Source organism: Poecilia mexicana, unplaced genomic scaffold (genome assembly GCF_051168715.1).
Source record: "Poecilia mexicana isolate PSO_F unplaced genomic scaffold, ASM5116871v1 scaffold_18, whole genome shotgun sequence".
Taxonomy (NCBI): Eukaryota; Metazoa; Chordata; class Actinopteri; order Cyprinodontiformes; family Poeciliidae; genus Poecilia; species Poecilia mexicana.
This window is the reverse complement of record NW_028263387.1, coordinates 5,312,012-5,334,630: the sequence shown is the minus strand read 5'-3', so window position 1 is coordinate 5,334,630 and position 22,619 is coordinate 5,312,012. Positions and strand designations below refer to the sequence as shown.

At 39.7% G+C, this 22,619-nt stretch overlaps 1 protein-coding gene across 1 annotated transcript in view; it reads right to left on the bottom strand.

Moving 5' to 3' along the window:
* Positions 1 to 22,619, bottom strand: part of LOC148153881 (VPS10 domain-containing receptor SorCS2-like) — a 149,803-nt gene that overhangs the window by 38,763 nt on the left and 88,421 nt on the right. The window contains exon 2 of the mRNA XM_088015981.1: positions 12,548 to 12,615. Within this exon, the coding sequence (XP_087872107.1) occupies positions 12,548 to 12,615 (68 nt within the window). The remainder of the gene's footprint in view (positions 1 to 12,547; positions 12,616 to 22,619) is intronic.

Below are 22,619 nucleotides of genomic sequence, written 5' to 3'. Positions count from 1 at the left end.
CTTCCACTTTTGATTCATTTATTTGAATATACAACGACATTATGTTCAATTTATCTTGTGGCTCTTGGGGTAACCAATTTCCAAACACAGAGTCGGTTCGCCTTAGATGATGTCTGAAGAGACGAAGCTGCAAACAGAAACATTTATACAACTCCTCCTGCAGCGATGTTGGAGTGGATCCCTTTGTTGTGCGTTATCTAAAAGCCAGAGTTCTTTTGTGTGCTCGCCTCTGAAATAAACCCAGTGAAACAAGGCTAAAGTATATATAAAAAAAAAAGCTAGTGTGTGGAAGAAACAGAAAGAGGTTGACGGCAGGCCAAGCTCTTAAGGCTAACAACCCTCTGCTAGTTATTGCTTTCCTGTGGATATCCTCTCCCAGTTTAGACAGTAGCAGGTCCAGTAGGAGCGCCGCCTCTCCCTCTCGGCGCTGTGGGCAGCGGTTGTCTGCCGGAGACTTGTGTTCCTCTCCGTAGGAAGAATGTTTGCAGAAATGAGAGACCTCTTCCAGATGGCCGGGCTCGCGGCCCCATTCCGAATCGGTGCGATCATGATCCGACTCCTACGGATTCTACCACAAAACACGTGAAAAACCCCCCCCAAAAAACGATCCAACAAAAGACATATAATACCGAACTGTACCCTACAGGGAGCCGTTCACATGGTAACGATAATCAGATTAATCGTTCAACCTTTCTTTTTGTCATCCACGGTTTTGCGTTGGAATCTTTTGTAGCCTTGCTTTTGGTGGAAGCATGAAGATAAATGAATGTGTTCAGATGCTTCTGGCCACACACACACATACACACACACGCAGGCACGCACACGCGCACACACGCACACACACACACGCCTGTAGTCATAATATATATTTGGCTCAGCTGAACCTCAGTGTTCCGTCACACAGATGGAGGGGATAATACACTGATTTGTCATCGGCGCACATGGAGGAGAAGGAGGAAAGAACTGTGAAAGAAAAAAGTGATTTCTCACCTTGATATCAATTTTTGCAGCTTTTTTGGTTCTTGCATAATAAAATTACCCACAGAGGAAAAACAGGAGATTTCCCCCTATTCAGAGAGTCTATATTTAATTAAAGGCTTTATTTACTACATTATGTGTGTTTTGGACAACAACTAAAAGTCTAGTTTTTTTAAGCAAAGTTCATGTACATATAAATTTTTCCATGTAGATTGTGGTGGTTGTGAATAAGTTTTAATTTTAATTGCCTGAACATACCGAAAGTTGAAAGCTGAAGATATTTACTGTTTCCCTTCATTTTGGGGTTTGTGGTCCCATCACAGCCAGAACTACAAATCAGAGAACGCAAATTCACTAAACCATATTCAATAAATTAGAATAGACATTCAGGTGAGTCTTGTTTGTCAGATTGAAATTTAAAACCTTTACAAAAAAATACTTTTTACTGAGCCCACATTTCTATTCTTAAACAAGTTTGTCTGACGTAACGTTCCGATTTCAAATGTCACGTTTCAAATGTTTGTAATTGTTTAATCTATTCATGCAACACCGGGTGGCTAAAAAGTGTAGTTTTAGAAAAAATGTAGTATAGTGATGTCTGGCACTATCTGGCACTATGACATATTTTAGGAAAAATCTCAGATGATATCAAACAATATTATAATATAGAAATATTAAACAAAATCTGGAGACCAAAATCTGGAACAAACTTCCATAAAACTGGAGAATCAGTCGAAACACGGAGCTCCGTGAAATCAAGGCTAAAAACCCACGTTTAGAGTTACCTCCTATTAATAATAATGTATCTGATATATGATTATTCTTGATCATTTTGATGATGGTCTTTGACAATATACAATACTGCTCATTTAGTAATTGGTTAATGTATTATGTTTTTATCATGTAAGGAACGTTGACCTGCTTTGATGACAATGCAAATAAACTTGACAAAAAACATTGTTGGTTTAATATTTTTGGTTTTAGTTCTTGCAATCTAATAAAAAACACCATTATTGATCCAACACATTGAAAACACCTCACTTGCTACACATTTTACTTCAACAGCACGGTCGCTAACATTCTGATCTCAAGACAGCGCTGGCCTAGCATTGTTACCTCTGAACCAGAACGCCCTGGCCCCTGGGGGCCTTCCTGTGTGGAGTTTGCATGCTCCCTCTGTTCATTAGCAGGTTGTCTGGAGATTCCAAATTGCCCTTGGGTGTGTGTGTGTGCGTGTGTGTGTGTGTGTGTGTGTGTGCGTTTGTTTGTAATACCTTGTGGGGACGATTTTCCTGACATATACTACATTGTGGGGACCAATTGCTCCTCGTGGGGACCTGAGCCTGGTCCCCACAAGGGGAAACCCTGTTTTTGGGTCAGGGGTCAGATTTAGGGCTAAGGTATGAATTGAGTTTTGGTTAGGGTTAGGGTTAGGTATGTGATGGATAGGGTTAGGAAAAGGTTAAAGGTCAGGTTTAGGCTGTAGAAATGAATGGAAGTCAATGGAAAGTCCCTACAAAGATAGCAACACAAACGTGTGTGTGTGTGTGTGTGTGTGTGTGTGTGTGTGTGTGTGTGTGTGTGCGTATGTGCATGGATGGTTGACTTGCTCGTTTCTGCAAGGGCCCTCAGCTGGGCTGGTACCGTTTCCTAGTGACTGCTGGCCTAAGCATCAAGCTACCGAGGTTCTGCTCAGGATTAAGTGGGAACTGAAATATTGTTCCCCCTCCCTATACTGAGGCAGAATGTATTACTTAATATGAGTAGATTGGATATTCAAAAAATTTTTGATTTAGTGTCAACATAAATTTGAAATTGAAATCCATAAAAGGCTTGGCTGACTTTGCTAGCTTGCACCGAGATCTTAGGTACAGATGATACCTGAAAAACATGACGACCATCAGTCCTCCTGGGTCATAGCTGACCAGTCTAACCAGTCTGACATCTTCCTACCTCGAAGGTCATTAATGATTCAAACTCTTCATTTCCATGTCTTCTGGTGAGAAAGGTAAACTGAACGCATCATAGCCAAGGTGTAAGACTAAGACCTCTTGTTATTTGTAAGAAAAAGCAAATAAATTCTTCATCACTACAGAACACGGTTAGCCACACCAAGGGTTGGGAGTTGAGCAGCCTCAAAAATCTTCTTTCTCTATCCTTTACATAAGATGGTTCCACTCTGCTTTGACCCCAGAGTGTTTTTCTCTCCTCCTGCCGTCACTCGAGTTTAGAGAGCAGACTCGGTCCCACCCTCAGTGCTCTCGCCGGCACCCTGCCTCTCTCCCTCGCTCTGCTGGTCCCTCTCTGGGGTCTCTTCCTCTCCAGGCTGTGAGATCTGCATGGAGGAGGGTTGGGGATGTAGTGGTGGAGGTGTGGGGTGTTGGAGATGAAAGGGAAACTGCTCTCTTGACTCGATTAAGTATTTACATCATCCCAGACCATCTGGACAGAAGGAGAGCCGCCGCAAGAACAAAGAGGCAGAGAGAAGAAAATAAATTTATGGAGTTAATCAAAAAAATATATTTTGTGGAGCTGAAGAGGAAAAGAAGCGCTTGGTTCCACTTCTGCTTCAGTTTGGGGGTGGATGGGATGTGGATCCCAAGGAGGGGTAATCGTCAACACATTGGTTCTGGTGGAGTGACTCCAATACGTGAAGCAAACTGCTAAAAGAGGCATCAAAGTGGGAAGCAAGCGGGTAGTCGACGTTCTGGTGAACACGCCCAAAAGAAGAAACAAAGATCCGTATTTGACCGTAGAATCAAGAGTTTTACTCCCCTTCCCGCGCCGTCCAGTACGATCAATGTACAAAAAGCCGCAGACACGACTACGTGTCTTCTCAGAGGGGATGACTTCAAAGTGTGTGCTGGCCTTTTGGAAGGCAGTGCTGCAGATGGGATGAGCGTTCCCTGAACCAGAGGAAGCAGAGTGATCTGAGGTTGGGCTCATCAAATTCTATCAAAGTTCTGAAAATGAAAACGGCTTTCCGAACAGTTCGGGAAACGTTGCAGTATAAGATGTTTGTGCAAGTGCCTCGGAATGGAACTTCACAAAATCAAAGGTGGATTTCTATGTGCAGACACGCTCACTTCTTTGTGTCCTGAATCGCCTCAAACTGCTCCTGGACCTCCTGCAGCCAAGGTGGTGGATGCATCTGGCTACTGCTGGTTGATGCAGATTCTAGGCCAGAACTTAGATTTGAAGTACCTCACAGTTGTCTAATGGTTGGAGTTATGCCCAGTTGTGCCTAGTTAAGCTAATTTATGAACTAATGGTGGTTTTTCTTTGTATTGGAAGTTGAACTATCCAAGTTCCTCACTGGAAATACAACAAAAACACCCAACAAAGTCGGAATACTGGCTGGGAAGGTCTGGGTTTGAAAACAACACCAACATGGTATTTAGCAGAAGCTAATGCTAAAGCACTCAAATGATATCTGTACTTCAACAGACTACATCTCTTGAACACAAATAATTTATATATTTTGTAACATATGAATTATTAGTTATAATAAGTGTTGCATTTGGGTTTATATCAAAAGGACAAAAGGAAAGCAAACTGAACTTTTTTCATCGACTTCAAAACACCAGCATGAATGTAAACACCAGACTACTTCAGTCCTTAACAGTCGATAAAACATCAATATTGGGCAGAAAGTTTACAGAAACAGCCAAGTGAATGAGCTCTTAAGCATTTAATTAGGGGAAGCTAAGTGTGCTAAACGCTTTCAAGGTGAGCAAAAGTGCTAAGCAAACAATTAGTTCTGGATTAGCAGAAGTGTGCCCACACTTTAATGGTTATTTAAAGCTCTAAAGCTTCTTGTGGCAGCTAACTGTTGAGCCAACATCAGCTTGTATGCAAAGACAGAAAAGTGGGGATTCAACTTAAATGTTATTGTATTATTCTCCCTTTATCACAGTTGTAAAATGTTTGTGCAAATTATGATTAAACATAAAAATACTTTTTGTGTGATTAATATGATTTTAAATTAAACAGATTTGTCTGGAGTTGGTAGTTTTCATTTAATCAATCAATAATTGTGAGAGTATTTAATGACAAAAAAATGTTTTAGTCAGTAAGTGCAGACAATCCAGTTCACAAATTGTATTTGAATACATCTTATAGTTTAAATGTCATATAAAAATTTGTCTTGACGAGTTAATTTTTCCCAAAATAAAGCATGGTTGCACATCTGTTGCTATAGTGACTCGTATGTGGTTCTTATGTTTGGCGCAGTGTGAGCCGTTAGCAAGAAATTCTTTGAACGCCACATGTAGGTGGATTTGGACTTTTTTCTTCATCAGAGAAAAATGATGAAGGGGCAAAGTGACCAGTATGGATACGTTTTAAATAAACCTGCATTAGTCGAGGATGAAAAAGCCAAACTGAAAGGTCCATCTGTCTCTGTGGCAGAACATATCCAACGGTCTCCAATAGGAAACTTATTACTACGTTACGACATCAAACTGGGATTTTTCAGACCAGTAAATCATGAAGAAAATCAATATCTGCAGCCAGTTCTCAAAGTCTGGCAGGAAAGAAAAAAAAAAAACTCTTGGCAAAGAAAATATATCTGAATGTGCTCGTATATTCAGATATATTTGAATTTTTATATTAGGTCATATTTTATTTTCCAACATAGTCAGACGTTAAACCACCTCCAAATTGTATTTCATCCATCCACACAATGTTCACCGAGATCAGACGCCATAAAGAACCTTCACTAAAGCAGAAATGTTTCTCCATACGAATATCTTCAAAGATCCAAACATTCAAATATATATTTATACTAAATAACAAAAAAAAATGTCTTTGTTGACATGTTTTTCACATTTAGCTTTTAAGCATGATCTCTTGTCGTTTGCGCGCTCTGCTTTGAGATCTCGTCGCATTACTGTTTGTCTGCTATTATGCCCCAGTTATGTCAGGAATCATCAAAGCCGCGACTCTGGATCACATAATGTATTATCTCCCTGATTACTGCTTGTTAAAGGCAGCTTTGAACAGCCGTTGTTCTCGGCCACAGGAAGAGGGGGGGAGAAAAAGAAGCATAAAAGGAAGAGCAGAGTAAAAAGGGTGAGGGAATAAACAAAGAAACGGGAGGAGGAAGAAGAGGAGGAGGAGGAAGAAGAGGTGTGACGGTCCGTCTGAGGCGCGATGCCCCCTACTGCTCATCTTAAAGAAGCCCTGGAGACGGCCCTCCCTGCCTGCTCACTTCCTTTATATTTCCTCTCTAATTTAGTGGATGTCCCGCAGCAGCGAGCGATTCACCTCACACACACACACACACACGCACACACACACACACCCACCCACGCACACACACACACACACACACACACACACACACACACACACAGACCAATACAGAAAAAAAAACCTGACCTCACTGTTTGTTTTTATTTATGCTTTGCTAGTTTATATCTTTTTTTAATTTTTTTTTTTAGATTCATTTGTATCTAGGAAAATCCTGCAAAATACACATTCCTAACTTGGCTTGCTTAAATTTATCCTGTGGTTGTTTCGCATTCAACTTCTATGCACCTCAAATCTGGAACAAAAACACAGAAAACTGCAAAACTGCCGGAACACTGAGATCCTTTAAAGCGAGACTAAAAAACTAAAAACCCTCCTGCTTTCATTTGCTTTAGAAACATAATAATTGGAACACTGACCAACATATTTTGATGTATGTTGAAGATTTTAACGCGACAAAACGCAATGAAAGAGCCGACTGCACTGAGCCTCAGTGAAAACCTCCTGGTTATTCCAACAAATGTTGATTTAACTCTTCCTGAGTTAAAACATCAGTATTGTTGTTTATAAATGAATATGAACTGGTTTTCTTTGCATTATGTGTCATGACATGTCAGCAGTTCATAGAATAAAGGAACGTTGATTTTATTCAAACATAGACCTATAAAGAGTAAAATCAGGTAAACTGATTATTCTAAGTGGTCTCTTAATTTTTCCCAGAGCTGTATGATGTTTTTATGTTTTCAAAATGTGAAGCACTTTGAACTGCCTGCTTACTGAAATGTGCTGCACAAATAAATTTGACTAACTGATTGATTTATACAATAGCAACCTATTGCTTTTGATGCGTTCTTTAAAGCTTCATTGTTCTTGTTCAACAAAGGTTAAATGAAGTCATACAAGTAAACAACTATAAGTTATTTCAGGATATAAAGAATCTCAGCAAAAAAAAAAAAAATCAAAAACATAACATTAAACGTAAATAAAATGAACAAATGAATGTAAGGAACTCCTCCCTTTGTTTCGTGTGAAACCGTTACTCGTGTCATGCGGCTCAAAGACAAAGAAAAAAAAAACAGGAGTGTGTCTGACAGTTTGGAGGACGTGGCGCTCATCCTGTCAGCACTTCCTTTTGTGGACGGGTAATTTCGGTAGATCTGCCTCACGTAGAACCGGCAGCTTGTCAGCCGATCTCCTTATCCATAATGGAAGAGTGGAGCCCCCCAGAGCGATGGCTACCAGCCCCCCTTCACCTCTTCAAAAGACGCGTGAAGACGGCATTAATAATAAATACTCCCCCCCTCTACCCTGCACTGTCCTATCACCAGCAGCATGTTTATGCGAGTGTGTGATTAAAGAGGGAGTAACTGGATGCCAAGCAGGCAGCCTGGGTCAAATAACTTCTTCAGGAGCTTGGATGTTATATGAGCCGCTTGGTGTGTTTTAATAATCATGATTAACCACACACCAGTTAATTGTTCACAAAGTTAAAACATGGCATTCAAAAGAGCATACAGTACACCACCAAATAATAAACAATTGTAATAATAATGATAAATGGAGACACCACCGCTCCAAGGCAAAGGAGCTCTTAAAAAAAAAAGCAGATTCTACGCATGAGACAGAAACACAGCCACTCTAGCTTTTAAATCTTTACACGTCGTGTGAAAACAAACATTTGTGGTGAGGATTTAAAGAGGAAAAACTGATTTAGAAGTACATCTGCTTCTTCCAGTACGAGGATCAAAAAGGTTTACTCTGGGTTTCACAGCCCCTTCTGGAGCAGCAGAGTTCGGCAGAGCCGCAGCAAATCCTCGCGCCTCACCCACAAGCATATTCTCATTCATTTAACGTGAAAGCTTTATCAGGAGCGATCTTTGAATTAAAGGCACGAGTCAAGTCTGGTGACCTAAAACGACATTGTCAAGCAAGACAGATTCAGATTTAATTTTCCCCTTAGCGACACGCGGCGTAGAAACACACGGCGCTTCTGATTCTCGTCAGAACCGAACGGAAAGAGGCCGAATCATCGAGACGTTAAAATATGAAAAGAGGAGCAGAAACAAGCTGCCGCGCTTCATTCGGTCACACCAAGTTGGTGCCAAGTCAGCAAAAAAAATAAAGGGGGTTGGGGGCTGATTTTAGATATTCTGCTTAAAAGTCAATATTAGAGCTCAACAGTATTCACTGGGATATTTAGATTTTTAATTATTATTCCATCCAGAAGTGTGGCTCTCACACAGGATGAAATGGACATGTAGAAGATGTACTTATTTACTAACATTTTATTATAAAATGACAATTACTCATGCAATTATATTAATGTATAAAAATGGAAAACAATTTGAGATAGATAGCTAAACAGCTAGCTAGCTAGAGGGTTAGGTAGAAAGCTAGCTGTATTCTAGCTAGCTTTCTAGCTAGGGGTGCTGTGGTGGCACAACCCACTTGACACGGCCGTCACAGGGTCGATTCCCGGCCTGATGGCCTTTGCTGCAGGTCTTCCCCTCTCTCATTACCTACTTTCCTGTCTGATCACTCAAAGGCCGCTAGCGCCAATAAAACCTTTAAAGAAAACAGAATACATCCAAAGAACGCTAAGGTCAAACAGCCAGTTGCTCTCCTTCTCTACAGACATTTTAAAGCTGCTCATCAACTCCAGACCCACCTACTCTTTGACTTTTAGGCTAAACAGCTAGCTCGACATGTTAACTATTTCTATTTTTTACGTTGTTATTTTCTTTTCAAACTATTTTCTTTTTATCCGTTTTATCTTTTTCCATCTCAGCTAGTATTTATGATGCTCTCTCTGCGCAGCACTACGGTGAAGCTTGTTTGTTGTAAAGTGCTATATAAACAGTGTTGACACTGACATAAAGTGGATCTACTTCATAAAGAGGACAGAAACTAAAACCAGCTGGACCGTCTCCTCGATAAGCCCACGTGTGCTAACAGCTAGCAGCTGCTAACAGGGTTGAGTAATGCTTTGTTTCAGTGAAGGTCTGAATAGTTCCCAGGTGTCCCTTATTTGACCATTGTTTCTGTTAGATTTCAAAGCGTCATTGTCACTGAGTCATTTCCACAAAAGAGTGACACTAACAGTACCACTATTGTGTGTTTAGATCTATTTTTCTTATCATAAGATTGTATCAACATCCCAATGAAGAAAATGTATCCATCATTTTTTACATCTATGTTCTTATTTTAAAACCTAAAAATATAAATAAAATTGTGCTTCTTTAAAGTTGAAAAATATTTGAATGTGACACTTCAAAACACGCATTAGAAAAAACCTGCCGACTTAAAAAGGATGAATTTTTCAGGAAATCACTGAACCAATCACGATTAGTTGATCTGCAGATCTTAATGCACAATATACAAAACTCAAATCAATTATGACTGCCGCTTGCACCAATACCTCAACACAATTACTAAATATAAGTTTATTCATAACTGAAACTGATACAGACAAATTACATTATATAATTAATAAGTTTCTATGGTATACAATTAAAATATTCATTTGGTTAGGAGTCACATATTTGGTTTTTAAGAAAATGCATATTGTAAAATGTGTACATAAGACAAATTGCTAAACTTCAAAGCAAAGTGAACACCACACGATTTCTATATGTGAATACTAAGTTTGTCTTCTCTGCTTTTCAAACTGAATTAATTCTTGTTTATGTCTAAATACAGTATTACTTTATAAAATATGAATTTGATGACTCAGACAATGTCTTGTTCTTACTTAAAGTTGACTACTGTGACTAAAGTACATATATTATATTTGTTCCATTTATACCCATTTTACGGATTATTTCTTTTACATAGCTCGAAATAAAAATATATTTTTTAGCACTAGTTGACAACAATTCAGACTGAGTTCCATCTTCGGCATGCTTTCACGTCTTAATGCGCCCTTTCACCAAGGTTATACCCCCACTATTTAAAGTAGCTGATTTATGAACACGTGAACGCTCCTCCTGCTGCCTTCCAGGCAATGCAACTCCACGTTCAGAACAGAAGCCGTCAACAGGAAATGTTTTGTACAGGTTTTCTTTTCTTTTTGTCAAGTTGGATCCCTGTTGAATTCATCATCGTGCTCTCATTTTGTTAATTCCGCAAAACCCTTCCTCCCCTCCGAGTCGGTAACTTTTCCCCTCTGTAGAAACCTGACGGGTTGATCTCATGCTACCTGACAGTTGAAGACGGCAGAGCCATTCATCTTCCCGTTTTGATCCTACGGCTCAGGGACTTCAAAGCCCAAAGGCCAGCTGACTGCGGCTGACTGCGGCCGACCGCTCGCCGCGCAAAACACTCACAGCTACATGGGAAGCGAAAAGAAAAAAAAAAAAAAAAACGACCCTGTTGACAAACTGAAGGATAACTCTACAGTAGCTATGTGAAAAGAAAAACAAACAAAAAAAAAATCCAGTGATTTAATGACATTTTACGTGCTTTGGACAATGAAACCAGCGGGGCAGATGGCCCGCTCTCGTTCATGCCAATTAAGATTCGGACAAAACTCCGCCGTTTGTTTCTTTTACTTACACAAGCAAGCTGTCCGAGTTTTAAAGTCGCATTATTCATGCGCTGCAACAATTAAAACATCAACACGGAGAGGAGGGAAAAAAAAAATATGTACATTATTCATAACTGTCCTCCAGGGAGACTGGCACTCAGAGCTAATGAGAAGAGGAAGCTTTGAAGTCATGGAGTCGTCGGTGAGGTGAACGGCATGAATTAAGCCCCGCCGTCAGATATTTTGCTGTGTGTGGAAGCCTTTTAGACGGTCCACCCGAACCAGTGTGGTGAATCTCCAACTCTGCTGTGTAACCGGCTTTATTCAGAGATTCAAATGCTATGAAAGCTGCAGTATGTAACAAAAAATACGTAGATATCTGTTGGAACTGTCACTATGTTGTGAAACTGGATAGACAAGCTGAGAAAAATCGAGCTCCTCTGGCTTTCCCTAGTGCCAACTAGAAACAACCAATCAGAGTCAGGAGGCGGGTCTTGGCGCTGTCAATCATTCGCCTATCACTCTGCTACAATACAGCCATTAGCCCGTTTGGCACCACATTCATGTAGTTGACAGACAGCGCCAAGGCACTCCTCTTGACTGACTGGTTGTGTGTGACCGTGAGTGGTACAGAGCCTTTGAATGCTAAGGCTGCTAACATCAGGGGCAAAGTTAGCAATGGCAGACGGCAGATAAACTGTTTGTTCTGCAGTGGTAGGTTGTTTCTCTGCCATTAGAAGCTATAGTAATACACTCATAAGGTTTACTGACAGCATTAAGACCCTCCTTCTGGCTCTGATTGGTTGTTTTTGACAGTGAGCGAGGCAGAGCCCTTGATGAATGCTAAAGCTAGCTAGCAAAGCCATGGATAAACAGTTTCCCTGTAACAGTGAGTTGTTCCGCCGCCGTCAGGACATATAGTAATGCATTTGTGAGTTTGATTGACAGCACCAAGCTCCTCCTCCTGGCTCTGATTGGTTGCTCTTGTTTGGAGCAGTGCATTTCATTGGGCAGCAATAGGGAGGAGGAGGAGGAGCTTGAATTTTTCTAAAATTATTTCTCATATTATACTGTCACAACATGTTACAACAGTAAAAAACGATGTAAAAAAAAATTATTTTTTTTAAAATAAAAGTTATACACTGCAGCTTTAAATATCTTCCACTCTGTTTTTTTTTTCTCTATTATTTCTTTAAGAAAAAACAGAGGTTTCTTCTTGGTGTCGAAGAAAGAAATCCCAAGAACTCATGGCGAGCAGCCGCAGAATGAAACAGACATTAATACTCCATGAGGATATATGTACGAAGACGAGATATACTTGTTGTCAAGTGGAGCAGAATGGAAGAAATATGCTATCTGCCGCTCTACAGCGAGGAGAGGTGAGAAGTGTGTTGGCGAGGAGCAGCTTGGCTAAACAGAGGAAGCTCTGCCAGCGAGACCTGACCCCCTTTCCTGTCGCTGCCGGAGTCTACCATGCTGCCCTGTGCCACGCTGATACCGTATCTGTCCAAACAGATGTCCGCTCCAGCCTGTTAGCATCCCCCTTTCCTGCTTCCCTACATTAGCTTTAGCCGCCTGCTGATGTTTTGCCCGTCATGGTGCTCTGTCGCGCCCTTGTCTCCTTAAAGCAGGCGACGGGGCAGAGATAACGACGACCCCGGCTGTATAAGGGAAGCCGTATGCACATGCAAAAAAAACAAAACAAAAAAACAACAACAACAAGGTCTCCGTGAGCCGACACATGACAGGGATGGCTATTGAGGGTGAAAGCGGTGAAAGAGTTTGGCCTACCTCCACAATGAACTCTCCAACACCTTGGTTGAGTCGGCATGGTAATACTTGGTCAGGATCAGGATGACCTGCAGGTAAACAAGCAGAGGAAAAAGATTTAGAAGAAGTCGACAGAGCAGTAGTGAGTCAAAACCACTGATTCAAGAGGTAAAGTCTAAATTTAAAGAATACTTTCAGTCAATAAAAACACCACTCATTTCCTTTGAGGTAATAAGATAACTACTAGGGATGAACCCATCCACTCTTTAAATTTCCGATAACAAATAAAGTGTAGTATCGGCCAATACCGATACTACACACAAATTCAAATTTGTGTTGAATTTATCAATTCAGCCCAAAACAGTACTGAACTGACTTAAAACATTTCTTTTTTCTTTTTAAACAGAGGCACAAATGTACTGAATTATTTAATAACTCTGCACCAAGACAGCACACTTAAATACACCAATGACTTCACAAGCTTGGTCAAACATGCAAAAACAACTTTAATTTGTTCCGTCTGTGCAATTAGGAGAATGGCAACCAATGTAAAATAAATAATAAAGAAACTGACTAAAGCAATAGGTTGACTGCCTTGGACAAACATGTAAAAATAGACTGCAACAAACCTTCTTTCAAATGGTTCAAAGTACAATTAGGATGTAAAATAAATAAAGCATGATGTCACTCAGAGCACAAAGCATAGAGTTAGACTGAGTAGATCCGACACATTATCACCGATACCCAGTCTAGAATTTTGTTTGTTTCTGATGTTAATATGGCGACACTTCTAATATTCACAGTATAATCCAACACCTAAAATATGCTTTTCATTTAACCGAGGTATATTGGTATGATCCACCGACCGAGGCTACACAGGATGAGACAAAGCTCTTTTTTTTCTTCTTAGAGCTTCTGTTCTTGACAGCAAACGTCTGGTGGGGTTTGCGATGCAACGGCCAGACGGTCAACCGGTCAGGCAACGCGGCGTTGCTCAGAAGAGTGATTGACGGGCTGCTGGGGCGTTCTAGGTAGAGGAGCAGACAGACATCCCCGGACTAGCCCCCAGGCTGAGCAGAGGTGACTGGCTAGAGGGGGTTCTCCCTACAACACAGGCTGATTTAGCCAACTCAGACACTCCTGATACATCTTAATGTAAGCAGCAAACTCACCATAGCCACACTGAACCGTCTACAGGCAGCGTGCACTTATGATTTGTAATGCGTGACTACTTTGGTTGACGAAAGTATCAGATTCAGGATTTGTGTGGGGGTATGGGGGAAATGAGGGAAGAAAATATGGCAGGAAGTAAACTTATGCTTGAAATCTTTTTGAGAAATGATAATATGTGGTGTTTCTCAAATGACTATCAAAGTTACGGCTTCAGGCTGAAATATTTTCTAGGGAATGTTTTGATTCTTGTCGGGTAATTTGCATGAAGTACAGCTAAGAGCTCCAGTGTTGCCTCCAACATAAGCAAAGTCTCAGCGCCTCTAGCATTCAGTCTGCTGCAAATATTTTAAATCCAAACAAGAGTAGGTTTTTCAGTGTTACAGCAGAAAAAAAGGGAAACTCTCGACAGTCATAAAAATATCTCCCTTTAACACTCACTGCTTATTTTCTATTCTAATAATGACATTCTCTATTTCTTTATCTTTTTCTTTCTTTGTAATGTAGAATGGATTATCAGGTAGGATCCTTTCAGAGAAGAAAACAATATGTTCATAAATAACGTTCATAAATCTAAAATAGAAATTAAATATATTTATTTAATTACCTTGAAATGCCAGCAATCTGCTATTCCACGGCTTTTCTTTAGAAAAAAAAATTAGAACAATATTTTTCTACTGTCCTCTTAGCAAGAGGATGGTAAAATATTATTTTACTTATAATATATTTTACTTATATTTTAATCTATTGGTTAAAGGACTAATATCTGAGCTCTTCAATAAATTCTCAATCTGGTTCCATGGGACAGAAAAAAAAATCCTCCTCATTCCTACAGAATATCCTTTTCATTTTAATAATTTTATTTATTTAATTTTTGACCCTTTGAATGCAGGTTTTAACATTTGAGGTTTTTGTGGGAGGCTTTTAGCATGTCATTTTCAAATTTTGACATTTTTTTGGTGTATTATTCAGAATTCCTTTTACTGTCATTGTGCAAGAAAGCACAGCAAAATTTAAAATTATTATTCATGCCTTGGAGTGATTTAAAGTACATGAAAGATGTACAAGTAGAAAACAAAACACACAATTCTGAAGGGGTTTCAAGACCAAGGAATGAAAAAAGTTAAATAAAAATGTGATTTTTATGGTAGTATATTTAAATCAAAAAATGCATTTAGAATTTAAGTTGACGGCACAGAAAATGCAGATCGCTAAGGCAAATAAAGACGTAAGCTCAGCATTAAAACATAAATGTAAAAACAATGAAAAGACATAAAAAAGGTCAATCAACCTTGGAGTGGGAGGGTTAAGTGTTGATTGGTTCCCAGCCTTCTGCGACCCAACTGGTCACTCTGAGGAGAGACTGTCCACCTCTGCACAGCTGCCCTCCTGCTAATGAGACGCTGGTGCCGAGCCTGACGCTCATCATGCACCCTGAAAATCCCCTGACAGGAGGATTAGATCTGCCATGTACACCATTAGTGTCCATGCCTTCTGAGCAACTCTCCACTCCCTTTGTCCCATTCATCCATATCCAGCCCCTCACTGCAAGAAAACACTAAATCTTACCAAGTAGTTTTGCTCTAAAGTATTACACGTGGAATAAGACAAAAGTTGCTTTTCAGCAAGATGTACCATCTTGTTTTAATATTAATGCCTTAATATTGACGTAAAAAGTACGAGTTCCACTGGCAGATTGTTTCACTTTTAACAAGATATTTTCCTCATGTTAGAAGTGAAATAATCTGCCAGTGGTAGCAGTATGTTTTCATTTTATTAGAGTGAAAGTTGGTTTTACAAACTACAGTCAGTGAGTCATGACTTTCTTGATATCCTTTTGTTAAAAAAATGTTTCAAAGATGTGGATCATTTCCCTTCTTTTCACAGTTGCGCAACGTCACGTGTTGAAACGTCAAACCAAACGCTTCAACTTCATGTTCGACAGATTCCATGGCACTGTGCCTTTCAGTCTACAACGTAAAAATCAGTTTTATTCCACTACAAAAATATTTCTACTGATCTCCGTTTAGCCACAAATCGGCGACGAAGCGAAGTAACATTTGGTCTACATGAAGAATAAAGTCACAGTGGGAGGAAACAACAACAACAAAATAAAAACAGCTGAGTATCACATAAGCCAGATTCCTGTATCGCTCTATTGTACATAACACTCTGCATTAAGAGTACAACTTGGCAGCTGCCTGCTGCAGCTCATTGGCCTAAAGGGCAAATTTGGCACTGGGTGAGGAACCCCTTCTAATGCAGGAGAATACACTTCTCTGCCAGCCCGTCATTTGTAATTCAATACAAACAAATCACAGTGGCATACTTTGAGTGAACAAGCATCAGAAAACATGTCACGCCAAAGCGATCAAAGTCTGGGAGCTCATTACTCTTCGTGAGCAGAGACAAGAGGAAGAAGAAGGAAAAAAAAAGTCCCTTCGCGCTCTCCTCATTTAGATAATAAATTGCTAGGAAGTTTGCTATGAACTCCCTGACCGAGTCGCGGAGGAAGTTCTCCGCCAGAGCCGACTCTGTGACCGCATTGTTGGCCACTGTGGGTTTCTTGTTTGTAAGCATGAAGACGGTGACCCTAATGGGCTTTATTGGGGGGTGAGGGAGGAAAAAGTCAACAGGATGGTCGGGACCCCTGGACGACTCCGAGACGGATACAATAAAGGCTTTTGACAGGCGAGCCCAGAGCCGGGTCGACTATGAACTCCACTTTGACAGTCACCATTTGTGTCCAACGCATTCCTACCAATCGGGCATCAGTCATTCAGCTAATAAAAAGGCACAAAGTGTCCGAGGAACAGAACGCTCGGGGAAAATAACGACACGGACGCCAGCTGTCCAACTGTAAAAAGGAGAGGCGGGGGCGGCTTCACATTCTCCAGAAAGAGACCTCACACATAAACAATTAATGACAGGCCACATAAGAGCAGGGTTCCAACATGCTCCCCTAATATATAAGATTTAAAGCTGCAGCATGTAGCTTTTACAAAAATGTGTTTTTTTCCACATTTGTTAAAACCGTCACTGTCAAAACAGTGTAATATGAGACAAATCTGTCAAAAATATTCAAGCTCCTCCACTTCCTCCCAGAGCAAGGACTGGTTAGAAACAACCAATCAGATGCAGGAGGAGGGTCTTATTGCTGTCAATCAACCTCCTGTATGCTGCTCAATGTGCTAACGGTGGAAAAACAACTTGCTGTTATCCACCTTTATCAGTGGCTATGCTAACTAGCCTCAACATTGGTGGCAGGCTATGTTGAGGCTGCCACCAATGTCAATCACATACGAGAGTGATTGACCGCACTAAGACCCTCCTCCTGGCTCTGATTGGTTGTTTCTGACTGACGTATCTGGTGTATTTCTGCAGTACTGGGAGCACTGGGAGAAGGAAAAGGAGCTTGATTTGTCTCCACGGATACTTAAATACTCACAGATAATGTCTAATACTGTCGCATCATAATCTGATGCTCTCTCCGGAGCACAGAGTGCTGCTGCTTCCATCTAGACCCAATAATCTAGCCATGCTTTTTATTTCTACCAAGTGGTAGGAAGAAAATGGAGGCAAATCATCTCCACATCCACAGGTCACATGTGGAGCTGGCGACCAAACCAAAGAGTAGTTCTGGAAGGTTAAAGAGTTAGGGTTTGATAGTTGGTTTTTGTATTTGCTCAGGTTATCTTTACCTGAGTAAATACAACCTTGTAAATTGTCAAAAAGCACAAAAAAACTGAAGGTCATTTGTTCAGAGGGTGAGTATATTTGTTAAAATCACAAGAAATGAAACTGAATTGAATAAAGTATAAATCAGACTGAAGAAATTACTTTATGATGGCACTTTTATATTATCCAATTTTGTCTCTCTCTGGTTTCCCTCTCACACACACCAAGGCGTAACCAAGGAGACATTTTTCCTTAACAACCTGAAGCATCACCAATAAAAAGCATAACTGGCTTTTTTCTTCTTCTTTTTTTAATAGAACCAGTTAACCATAAAATCCATAAAGCTCCCAAAGACCAACCTGCTACCTTCTAGTCTAATAATTTAAGGTTATCAAAATGGTGCTGAATTTGCTCATTTGCTTATATAAAGAAAAGCTTAATTTATCCGAGTAGCTCCTCATTAGCCCCCGCTTTCCCTCTCAGCAGCCGTGTTAATGCTGAAGGATTGCTTGGTCACATTGGGTTGGAGTCGTTCTGCAGATGGACCTATACTTCATACCGTATCTGAGGCAGGCCTGTCACCCTGGCACTCGTTTCGATTTAAACAGTGGTTTTAGATTGCCACCATTCATTAAAGCACCGAGCCAGGGAAGCAGGGAGGGTAATTACATGGACCTTTGCCTCTGGTTTCCCCCGTTGTGCTCGGTTCACACAAAAGGCTTGTGTCGCTTCCCCTTGATACAGTCAATTCAGTAATGTGTAAAAGGAGAATGTTTCCACTTTGAGGCAGTTTTTCTGACCTAAAAATATACTTTGCTGAGCTTTTGTAAGAAATTTTAAAAAATTTAAATTGTCTTCCAACCAGTGGCCAATTGAAACAGTCCCCACTGTTTCTCGTACTGCGTTGGGGTTTACCTCAGAGTTGGGGTGAGCGATGTGGACTTAAAGTTTCATCACAGAGTCACACAAACCCAACTCTTTAAAACATTCACACTTGTAATACACGTCCTTAGGACACCAGTCACACACAGTAGTATGACTTTTATCACTAAGCTGCACACAGTAACCAGACTTAGTTATATTTTCAGATTGTTATATTTATTGATACTTTCATTGAACAAAGTGAAGATAATGGTAAAACTAACAATCCTGGCCGACATTTTCAAATGCGTTTTAATTATTGTAACAATTCTTATAAGAAATTTATCATGATAAATAATAAACGATACAATAAATGCCCCACCTTGTACCAGAGATGTCCCATATAAACAGTACAGGCAGGACTGTTCTGTCAAATAATCAGCTTTAATAAACTAGATGAGGACAATGTACAGCTAAAACAAATGTCGCCATCTGATCCACTGTACCAGATTACAGCATAAGCTAATTTGCTGTGAATGCCAGGCCTGTATCAACTTGCACACCTTGCATACGTACAAGGATTGGATTAATCCATTATTTTCAATATTAAACCATTGACGAACCACGATGGCGTATTTGTTTTATTCATACAAAACTCTTCTGATCCGCATCCTCCAACCACACACTATCCTTTGATTACTTGGTCAGCTGCTTCCTCAGCAGTTGGTCATGTAGCTTCCACCACCCCATAACAAGGTTAAGCTAATCTTTGAAAAGCCCATGAAGCTGAGAATAAACTTTCCCTTTAAAGGATTGTGTGACACTAGTGGCCTTTGACAGTAATCTGGCAAAAAAGAGAACAGAGGAAAACACAGCAAATGTTTCCTGGACAGGAATTGAACCCTAGATGGCCGTTTCACAGACTAACCACCACCGACACTCCAACACCAACCCACATGCTGCTCCACAAACTCAGGCTCCCTGTAACAGGTAAGGTGGCTTCGAACTGATGGACAACCTTTCTCAAACATGTCCACTAAATTTCAGGAGCATAATCGTCTCAAACCTTTTACATATTTGGACTAATTCTAACCAATCGATCACCTTAACTAGTTTGCCAATAAAATGCGACTTCTGAAGCCGTTATCTACTGTCCAACTTCAGGCAACCAGATGTTTGCATCGTCTTTCTGGCGTTTTCCAACAAAAGAACATGGCAGCAAAGCAATATCCAAACTATACTTACTCCTTTTACTGTTTGGTTGCATTACATCCATTGCAAGTCAATCAGCATTTCAGGACAATGTCAAGAATAATGTCACCTTCATCTAAAAAAGAAGTAGATTCTTTATTCCTATGTGGATAGGTAAAAAACACTACAAAGATCCAAAAACCAACAGTCTTGTTTTGCCTTTTGGAACAATGTCAGATTAATATTCACATGCCTGCTGCTTCACTATATCTTATTTACAGATACGTTTTACTTCCAGGTTTACACTGAAACACTTAACTGAATCATCAATCGCAAGTTTGGTGGTTGAGGTGTGGTTTAAATTGATTACTAATGGTGTAAGCAAAACAAAAAGAAAAGAAAAGAAATTCTCGACTCTGTGTGTGAGTCAATAGGCAAAATAGGAACTTTTCCAAATACCTCAGGGGTGATCAAGTGAACCAACGTCTACTGTAGCACTACATATTCCCTGGCACTTCATTATCACCACTTTTCATTTGTAACCTGCTTTCCTTGTTGCTACATTCTGCTTTTTGATCTCTCTACTTCACAGCTTTAACTCTCGGTGGTTTTTCCTCCTCTATCCAAGATTCCTCTGTTCTCTCATGAATTTCTGGGCAATTGCTATAATTGGGCACTGATCAAACTGGCAGCCTGCTTTTCTAAAAGGAGGAGCCTGGAACATTCAGGGCTGGCAATGCTCGACCAAGTCCATGTGCATCCTCCCCGGTACCCCGTAAATTACAGGGTTCATGAACGACGGCGAGCTATCTTTGGCATCGCGCATTACTGTAATTTCACGACTAATCCCGAAAGGCATCATTGGGAGCCACGTTGAGACATGCTTTTCTAGCCAAGGGTGGCTGAATGGTGGGGATAATTTTAACCCATCAGGAACTCAATACATTGACTGATGCTTTACAGAGGCAAACTGGAGCAAGGAAAGTGTTTGAAACGGGTTGCTTAGATGTGTGATAATCTGCTGTTGGGAGCCCGAGGTTATTGAGACTTTGAAAGGAACTAAAAGGAGAGGGAGGGACGAACAGAAGAAATATCAGATCTAGGAGAAATTAAAGGACAATTCTATAAATCTAGAGATAAAGTGGAGGTGAAAAAGGAAGACTCTGACAATGAATACAATAGGATTAGGGCACTACGTGATTTTAAAAGATATACGGGATAATTGTTCTTCCTTTAGCCTAATGGTAGTTACATAACAATATGAAGAAAGGTGCTAAAAAGACTGAAGGTATTCAGGATGATGCAACAAACAACTTGGTAATCTGATGGCTTTAATAAGGACAGAAATCAATAAGACTAAAGAATATAAATAAGCCTTTTGACCCACAAGTGTGTTTATCGATTACACATCTCTTGGGAAGAGGCATTACGGGTAGGCAGTATTTGAGTCCAACTTAACTAAGCCTAAAGAATTTTAAAAATAAAGGTTCTTGACCTCATTTGTAATGTAGTTTTCTCAGGAAAAAAACCTGAAAATAAATAAAATAAAAAATAAACAAGCATAAGAACAGGTTCATGTTACTAAAATCCTGCTATGAAGGCAATAGACCCCCTGGGAACCGTTACTCAACACGGGTGGAAGGCACCCGGACTGGTTTCCAGTTCATCACAGAGCCAGTCAGTTCAAACCTAAAGGCAATTTATTTCAATATTTAACCTACATGTTTTTGGACCATAAACATAAAAAGTCCTCATAGAAAACGTGCACACACTTTCCGAGTCCTAATTACATTTTGAACAATCTATTGCTAGGAGGCATTAGTTGGCTGTTTGCTACTACATCTCAGTTTTAAACTTACAAAGTGCGATTTAACCTGTATAACTGTGCTTATGCTTAATAATAAGCACAGCCTGGTTTTATTTTCTGTTAAATCAGAAAATGAAAAGTTATTGAGTTATGGCACTGTTTAATCAAAAGAATTAAGTCTCGTCGAGTTGGGTAGCAACACTAAGTTATAGTTAGCATTCAAATCGTCCCACCACTTTTAAAATGTTTCTTTAGCCAGTATTATGGAGTACTTTGGGTACTTTGAGTGACTGTTTAGATATATTTAGAGATTTACAAGCACTGTGAGTAAACCCAAGCTAGCTAACCATTGGTAATAATGCTAAAGTTAGCAGCTGCTTCAGAGGATTGTTTTGGTTGGGCTTTAAATCCTACTTTTAATAGTCTGATGAATCTAGTTTGCATTTGATCATCCCCAGTTCAAAATTTGAAATACACATAACTGTAGTTAAACCTGAACTACAATTATTCTACCCTGAGATTTCCAAAATGTTTTAACTGGTTAACACAAGAGGGAATATTTTCAATGTTTACTTCCTTAGATTGAGTCAAACATGAAAAATAAGTGTAGTAATAATTAATACTGGACCAAAATTATTTCACTGTGAATGAATGCTGTTTCAAGCAGTTTATGGTTGCAAACATTCAACTCTTTGTAAAAAAAAAAAAAAAAATTCCCAAATATCAGAACTTTTCCTAAAGCTATTGTAACATCTCGTTTTTCTCACCTTGAGTAGGAAAACTAAAACATAAAAATCCTAAGATTTCTTAAAAAAAAAAAAGAAGTAGTACTTCACTGTCAAGGAAGTACCACCAATTTTAATTGACAGACTTACTTTCAGTCTCTCTCTCTCTCTTTTTAATTTTTTTAAGAAATGGATTTCTTAAGACAGAATGTCCAAGACTCAGATGTTTGAATACCAGAATAGTACAACTACTCAGATTCCAAACCACAGTGTCAATCTTATTTAATGAGGATTGGTGTGAAGTAGCAGCCGGAACATTACACTCACATATTTATTCATGTAAAACATCATTTACTCCCACAAGGAGCTTTTTCTGGTGACTACAAAGTATTTGCATGGAGGCTTAATGTAATAATACATCTTCATATATCAAGACAATTTTATTAGCACATACTGGTGTATTATTTTTAACACATCAGAAAGTGTGACTTTAATCATGACAGTATTTTATCTCCATATACTCATAATGACAGAAACGTTCACAGGCTTCAGAGAGCTGGTGGCTTTTAGGAGAGAAATTGTGATAATTTATGATTTTTCTCTCTTTCATGCTGGTTAAAACATTGAGATCTTACTTTTTAACCGATTTGTAACTTTGAGA